This window comes from Coregonus lavaretus (assembly GCF_964263955.1).
Source record: "Coregonus lavaretus genome assembly, contig: HAP1_SCAFFOLD_503, whole genome shotgun sequence".
Classification (NCBI taxonomy): domain Eukaryota; kingdom Metazoa; phylum Chordata; class Actinopteri; order Salmoniformes; family Salmonidae; genus Coregonus; species Coregonus lavaretus.
In genome coordinates, this window is record NW_028165199.1 from 333,943 (window position 1) to 342,324 (window position 8,382).

Genomic DNA, 8,382 nt, shown 5'->3' on the forward strand with positions numbered 1-8,382 from the left:
GATACTGGAGTGATGGAGGTGGATATGTATAGGGGTAAGGGGACTATATACAGGGTCAGTTCCAGTACCCTATTAACAATGTGCAGGGATACTGGAGTGATGGAGGTAGATATGTATAGGGGTAAGGGGACTATATACAGGGTCAGTTCAATACCATATTTACAATGTGCAGGGATACTGGAGTGATGGAGGTAGATATGTATAGGGGTAAGGGAACTATATACAGGGTCAGTTCCAGTACCATATTAACAATGTGCAGGGATACTGGAGTGATGGAGGTAGATATGTATAGGGGTCAGGTGACTATATACAGGGTCAGTTCAATACCATATTAACAATGTGCAGGGATACTGGAGTGATGGAGGTAGATATGTATAGGGGTAAGGGGACTATATACAGGGTCAGTTCAATACCATATTAACAATGTGCAGGGATACTGGAGTGATGGAGGTAGATATGTATAGGGGTAAGGGGACTATATACAGGGTCAGTTCCAGTACCATATTAACAATGTGCAGGGATACTGGAGTGATGGAGGTAGATATGTATAGGGGTAAGGGGACTATATACAGGGTCAGTTCCAATACCATATTAACAATGTGCAGGGATACTGGAGTGATGGAGGTAGATATGTATAGGGGTAAGGGGACTATATACAGGGTCAGTTCCAATACCATATTAACAATGTGCAGGGATACTGGAGTGATGGAGGTAGATATGTATAGGGGTAAGGGGACTATATACAGGGTCAGTTCCAATACCATATTAACAATGTGCAGGGATACTGGAGTGATGGAGGTAGATATGTATAGGGGTAAGGGGACTATATACAGGGTCGGTTCAATACCATATTTACAATGTGCAGGGATACTGGAGTGATGGCGGTAGATATGTATAGGGGTCAGGTGACTATATACAGGGGCAGTTCCAATACCATATTAACAATGTGCAGGGATACTGGAGTGATGGAGGTAGATATGTATAGGGGTAAGGGGACTATATACAGGGTCAGTTCCAGTACCATATTTACAATGTGCAGGGATACTGGAGTGATGGAGGTAGATATGTATAGGGGTAAGGTGACTATATACAGGGTCAGTTACAGTACCATATTAACAATGTGCAGGGATACTGGAGTGATGGAGGTGGATATGTATAGGGGTAAGGGGACTATATACAGGGTCAGTTCCAATACCATATTTACAATGTGCAGGGATACTGGAGGGATGGAGGTAGATATGTATAGGGGTCAGGTGACTACAGTGAGGGAAAAAAGTATTTGATCCCAGGCTGATTTTGTACGGTTGCCCACTGACAAAGAAATTATCAGTCTATAATTTTAATGGTAGGTTTATTTGAACAGTGAGAGACAGAATAACAACACAAAAATACACAAAAACGCATGTCAAAAATGTTATAAATTGATTAGCATTTTAATTAGGAAATAAGTATTTGACCCCCTCTCAATCAGAAAGATTTCTGGCTCCCAGGTGTCTTTTATACAGGTAACGAGCTGAGATTAGGAGCACACTCTTAAAGGGAGTGCTCCTAATCTCAGTTTGTTACCTGTATAAAAGACACCTGTCCACAGAAGCATCAATCAATCAGATTCCAAACTCTCCACCATGGACAAGACCAAAGAGCTCTCCAAGGATGTCAGGGACAGGATTGTAGACCTACACAAGGCTGGAATGGGCTACAAGACCATTGCCAAGCAGCTTGGTGAGAAGGTGACAACAGTTGGTGCGATTATTTGCAAATGGAAGAAACACAAAAGAGGTGTCAATCTCCCTCGGCCTGGGGCTCCATGCAAGATCTCACCTCGTGGAGTTGCAATGATCATGAGAATGGTGAGGAATCAGCCCAGAACTACACGGGAGGATCTTGTCAATGATCTCAAGGCAGCTGGGACCATAGTCACCAAGAAAACAATTGGTAATACACTACGCCATGAAGGACTGAAATCCTGCAGCGCCCGCAAGGTCCCCCTGCTCAAGAAAGCACATATACATGCCCGTCTGAAGTTTGCCAATGAACATCTGAATGATTCAGAGGAGAACTGGGTGAAAGTGTTGTGGTCAGATGAGACCAAAATGGAGCTCTTTGGCATCAACTCAACTCGTCGTGTTTGGAGGAGGAGGAATGCTGCCTGTGACCCCAAGAACAACTTCCCCACCGTCAAACATGGAGGTGGAAACATTATGCTTTGGGGGTGTTTTTCTGCTAAGGACAACTTCCCCGCATCAAAGGGACGATGGACGGGGCCATGTACCGTCAAATCTTGGGTGAGAACCTCCTTCCCTCAGCCAGGGCATTGAACATGGGTTGTGGATGGGTATTCCAGCATGACAATGACCCAAAACACACGGCCAAGGCAACAAAGGAGTAGCTCAAGAAGAAGCACATTAAGGTCCTGGAGTGGCCTAGCCAGTCTCCAGACCTTAATCCCATAGAAAATCTGTGGAGGGAGCTGAAGGTTTGAGTTGCCAAACGTCAGGCTCGAAAACTTAATGACTTGGAGAAGATCTGCAAAGAGGAGTGGGACAAAATCCCTGCTGAGATGTGTGCAAACCTGGTGGCCAACTACAAGAAACGTCTGACCTCTGTGATTGCCAACAAGGGTTTTCCCACCAAGTACTAAGTCATGTTTTGCAGAGGTGTCAAATACTTATTTCCCTCATTAAAATGCAAATCAATTTATAAAATTTTTGATATGTGTTTTTCGGGATTTCTTTGTTGTTATTATGTCTCTCACTGTTCAAATAAACCTACCATAAAAATTATAGACTGATCATTTCTTTGTCAGTGGGCAAACGTACAAAATCAGCAGGGGATCAAATACTTTTTTTCCTCACTGTATATACAGGGTCAGTTCCAGTACCATATTAACAATGTGCAGGGATACTGGAGTGATGGAGGTAGATATGTATAGGGGTAAGGGGACTATATACAGGGTCAGTTCCTGTACCATATTAACAATGTGCAGGGATACTGGAGTGATGGAGGTAGATATGTATAGGGGTCAGGTGACTATATACAGGGGCAGTTCCAGTACCATATTAACAATGTGCAGGGATACTGGAGTGATGGAGGTAGATATGTATAGGGGTAAGGTGACTATATACAGGGTCAGTTCCAATACCATATTAACAATGTGCAGGGATACTGGAGTGATGGAGGTAGATATGTATAGGGGTAAGGGGACTATATACAGGGTCAGTTCCAGTACCATATTAACAATGTGCAGGGGATACTGGAGTGATGGAGGTAGATATGTATAGGGGTAAGGGGACTAGGCATCAGGATATATGATAAACAGAGTAGCAGCAGCATATATGAGGATTGTATGTGAGTGTGTGTGTGTAGAGTCAGTATAAATGTGTGTGTGTGTTATGTGTGTGTTGCGGTGTCAGAGTGTGTGAGTGTGTAGGGCCCTGTTAGTGTGTAGGGGGGCCCTGTTAGTGTGTAGGGCCCTGTTAGTGTGTAGGGCCCTGTTAGTGTGTAGGGCCCTGTTAGTGTGTAGGGGGGCCCTGTTAGTGTGTAGGGGGGCCCTGTTAGTGTGTAGGGCCCTGTTAGTGTGTAGGGCCCTGTTAGTGTGTAGGGCCCTGTTAGTGTGTAGGGGGGCCCTGTTAGTGTGTAGGGCCCTGTTAGTGTGTAGGGCCCTGTTAGTGTGCATTAGAGAGAAAAATAAAAATGTTCTCTCCTTCTGGTAGCTAGGTAGCAGTCTTATGGCTTGAGGATTAAAGCTGTTCGGGAGCCTGTTGTAGTCAATTAACAGCATTCTCACGTAGGTATTCCTCTTATCTAGGTGGGAAAGGGCAGTGTGGAGCGCAATTGAGATCGTCTATGGATTTGTTGGGGTGGTATGCAAATTGGAGTGGGTCTAGGATGATGGAGTTGATGTGTGCCGTAACCAGCCTTTTCAAAGCACTTCATGACGACAGATCATTCCACAAGGTGAAACTAAACTGAAGGCAGAAGGGATCTCCAGAGTTGTGATCTGGTCTGGTGTCTGTGTGACACGTAATGCGCTATGATAAACAGTGTCCAGTGGCTTCAATACAGTGGCAGATGCCTTAGTCTAAAGCTGGAATGAATGTAGACTTTTTAGTGAAAGGCATGACCTACGTCTTAACTAACACATCAGGTACACCTCCAATTGACTCAAATTATGTCAATTAGCCTATCAGAGGCTTCTAAAGCCATGGCATCATTTTCTGGAATTTTCCAAGCTGTTTAAAGGCATAGTCAACTTAGTGTATGTAAACTTCTGACCCACTGGAATTGTGATACAGTGAATTATAAGTGAAATAATCTGTCTGTAAACAATTGTTGGAAAAATTACTTGTGTCATGCACAAAGTAGATGTCCTAACCGACTTGCCAGGACTATAGTTTGTTAGCAAGGAATTTGTGGAGCGGTTGAAAAAGGAGTTTTAATGACTCCAACCTAAGTGTGTGTAAACTTCCGACTTCAACTGTATGTATGTATGTATGTATGTATGTATGTATGTATGTATGTATGGCACTCGAAAGCAGAGTGCAACGTTCCTAGCGCTGTACCACGACAGCAGAGGCTATCTAAGTACAGTTTAGGTAGGGTTAGCATTCCAAGGCTATACACCTACTCATTCAATGGTTTTTCTTTATTTTTCCTATTTTTTACATTGTAGGGTAATAGTGAAGACATCAAAACTATGAAATAACACATATGGAATCATGTAGTAACCAAAAAAGTGTTAAACAAATCAAAATATATTTTATATTTGAGATTCTTCAAAGTAGGCTCCCGTTGCCTTGTGACAGCATTGCACACTCTTCCATCACTAAGCGACCAGACTCTTCCATCACTAAGCGACCAGACTCTTCCATCACTAAGCGACCAGACTCTTCCATACCTAAGCGACCAGACTCTTCCATCACTAAGCGACCAGACTCATCCATCACTAAGCAACCAGACTCTTCCATCACTAAGCGACCAGACTCTTCCATCACTAAGCGACCAGACCCTTCCATCACTAAGCGACCAGACTCTTCCATCACTAAGCGACCAGACCCTTCCATCACTAAGCGACCAGACTCTTCCATCACTAAGCGACCAGACCCTTCCATCACTAAGCGACCAGACTCTTCCATCACTAAGCGACCAGACCCTTCCATCACTAAGCGACCAGACCCTTCCATCACTAAGGTACCAGACTCTTCTGATGCGGAACTTTTCTTTTGAAAAGTTATCAATTATGGACCTGCTACTTTAGCTGTAAAGGGTTGGGGTAAATAGCTGTGTTCTAGGTCTGTAAAGGGTTGTGGTAAATATAACTTAATTGCCCTGCCCTAGCTGTCATACATATGTAATAGGACCATTATTCTGCATTGTGAATTGATTTGGGAATTCTATGATTTTTTCTTATCGTTGTAACGAAAAAACTATTTAAAAAAGAGCAGTTTAAACATTACGAAAATGTTCCCATTTGTCACATTCCTAGTTGGGAACATAGGAGAGTCATGAGAGATAGTAATATAAATAGCTGAAATGGGGAGGTTGGAGACAGGTGTATAAAATCGAGCACACAGCCATGCAATCTCCATAGACAACAATTGGCAGTAGTATGGCCCGTACTGAAGAGCTCAGTGACTTTCAACGTGCCACCTTTCCAACAAGTCAGTTTGTTAAATTTCTGCCCTGCTAGAGCTCCCTCGGTCAACTGTAAGTGCTGTTATTGTGAAGTGGAAACGTCTTGGAGCAACAACGGCTCTGCTGTCCTCGGTTGCAACACTCACTATCGAGTTCCAAACTGCCTCTGGAAGCAACGTCAGCTCAACAACTGTTCGTCGGGAGCTTCATAAAATGGGTTTCCATGGCCAAGCAGCCGCAGACAAGCCTAAGATCACCATGCGCAATGCCAAGCGTCGGCTGGAGTGGTGTAAAGCTCTCCTCTATTGGACTCTGGAGGGATGAATCATGTTTCACCATCTGGCAGTCCGACGGACGAATCTGGGTTTGGCGGATGCCAGGAGAACGCTACCTAATACATAGCACCAACTGTAAAGTTTGTTGAAGGAGGAATAATGGTCTGGGCTGTTTTTCATGGTTCGGGCTAGGCCCCTTAGTTCCGGTGAAGGGGAATCTTAACGCTACAGCATACAATGACATTCTAGACGATTCTGTGCTTCCAACTTTGTGGCAACAGTTTGGGGAAGGTCCTTTCCTATTTCAGCATGACAATGCCCCCGTGCACAAAGCGAGGTCCATACACAAATGGTTTGTCGAGATCGGTGTGTAAGAACTTTACTGGCCTTCACAGAGCCCTGACCTCAACCCCATCGAACACCTTTGGGATGAATTGGAACGCCAACCACGAGCCAGGCCTAATCGCCCAACATCAGTGCCCGACCTCTTCTGGCTGACTGGACGCAAGTCCCAGCAGCAATGTTCCAACATCTAGTGGAAATCCTTCCCAGGAGAGTGGAGGCTGTTATAGCAGCAAAAGTGGGACCAACTCCATATTAATGCCCATGATTTTGGAATGAGATGTTGGACGAGCAGGTGTTCACATACTTTTGGTCATGTAGTGTATGTTCTACATTGTTGTCATTATGTCACCCTTTCACCTTTTTGGGGATCATAGTCATTAAGATACAGTTGAATGGATTACAACAACTGGAGGGGTGTCATACTCAACTATGAGGGACCCCAGAGTAAGAAGGTGGTTTTGGTGGGAGTTACCTTCTACTTTACAAAGTAGACACACACACACACACACACACACACACACACACACACACAAGAACGAGGAGTTACCTGCTTCTTTAGTGCGGACCCCCCTGGATGGGGCACTGGGGTCTCCTGTCCCGATAGCGTTACTGGCCACAACCCTGAACTCATAGTCCACCCAGGGGTTGAGCTCCACAGCCATGGCTGACTCCATGTCCCCTGTCACTGGGTCTGGGTCTGGAGAGGACAGAGGGAGGGAGAGATATAGATATACAGAATACATATAGAGATACATACCTAGATGGAAAGATGGAGAAATGGAGAGAGAGAGACAGAGAGACCGAGACAGAGAGATAGAGAGATAACAAGACAGTGAGATAGAGAGACAGAGATAGAGAGAGACAGAGAGAGAGAGAGAGAGAGAGAGAGACAGAGAGACAGAGAGACAGAGACAGAGAGAGAGAGAGACAGAGAGAGAGAGAGAGACAGAGAGAGAGAGAGAGAGAGAGAGAGAGAGAGAGAGAGAGAGAGAGAGAGAGAGACAGAGAGAGAGAGACAGAGATAGAGAGAGACAGAGAGAGAGAGAGAGAGAGAGAGAGAGACAGAGAGACAGAGAGAGAGAGAGATAGAGAGAGACAGAGAGATAGAGATAGAGAGACAGAGAGAGAGAGATGAACAGAACTGCATGAGCCAGAACAGTAGAAATACATCAGGCAAGAACAGAGATGTTGACTCAGAATTAAACAGAACACTGTCTACACCACAACACTACATTAGACAGAACACTGTCTACACCACAACACTACATTAGACAGAACACTGTCTACACCACAACACTACATTAGGCAGAACACTGTCTACACCACAACACTACATTAGGCAGAACACTGTCTACACCACAACACTACATTAGGCAGAACACTGTCTACACCACAACACTACATTAGGCAGAACACTGTCTACACCACAACACTACATTAGACAGAACACTGTCTACACCACAACACTACATTAGGCAGAACACTGTCTACACCACAACACTACATTAGGCAGAACACTGTCTACACCACAACACTACATTTGTCAGGGCCGTGTAGAAATGGTGTGGTGTGGAATCAAGTGCAGAAGCAGATAGATAGTCCAATAATCTTTACTGGAAAATGCGAGGCAATAATCCAAAAACCAGCCAGAGGCAAAACGCACACAAGCGTAAAATACAAGCGCGCATAAACAGGCGCGCAAAAACTCTTCTCAACCGAGAAGTAAACAATATAGTAGTGGCGTACCAAACACAGGTACGAAACGACACCTAACACGAAACAATTACACACAACACTACACTAACAACAAGGAAACTAAATAGGGTGCTTAATTAGACATAACACAAGACAGGTGTGGCTAACAGACAAAACTAATCAAACAGAAAACATAGAGCGGTGGCAGCTAGTACTCCGGAGACGACGACCGGCGAAACCTGCCCGAACAAGGAGGAGGAGCTGCCTCGGCCGAAACCGTGACAACATTAGGCAGAACACTCTCTACACCACAACACTACATTAAACCTAACACTGTCTACACCACAACACTACATTAGGCAGAACACTCTCTACACCACAACACTACATTAAACCTAACACTGTCTACACCACAACACTACATTAGGCAGAA

The 8,382-nt window shown here is 44.6% G+C and overlaps 1 protein-coding gene across 1 annotated transcript in view; it reads right to left on the reverse strand.

Annotated features, from left to right (window-relative positions):
- Positions 1 to 6,951, reverse strand: part of LOC311116163 (contactin-5-like) — a gene marked incomplete at both ends in the record, with an annotated part of 50,446 nt that extends 43,495 nt beyond the window's left edge. The window contains one exon of the mRNA XM_084191285.1: positions 6,802 to 6,951. Coding sequence (XP_084047411.1) covers positions 6,802 to 6,951 — 150 coding nt within the window. The remainder of the gene's footprint in view (positions 1 to 6,801) is intronic.
- Positions 6,952 to 8,382: the final 1,431 nt, after the last annotated feature.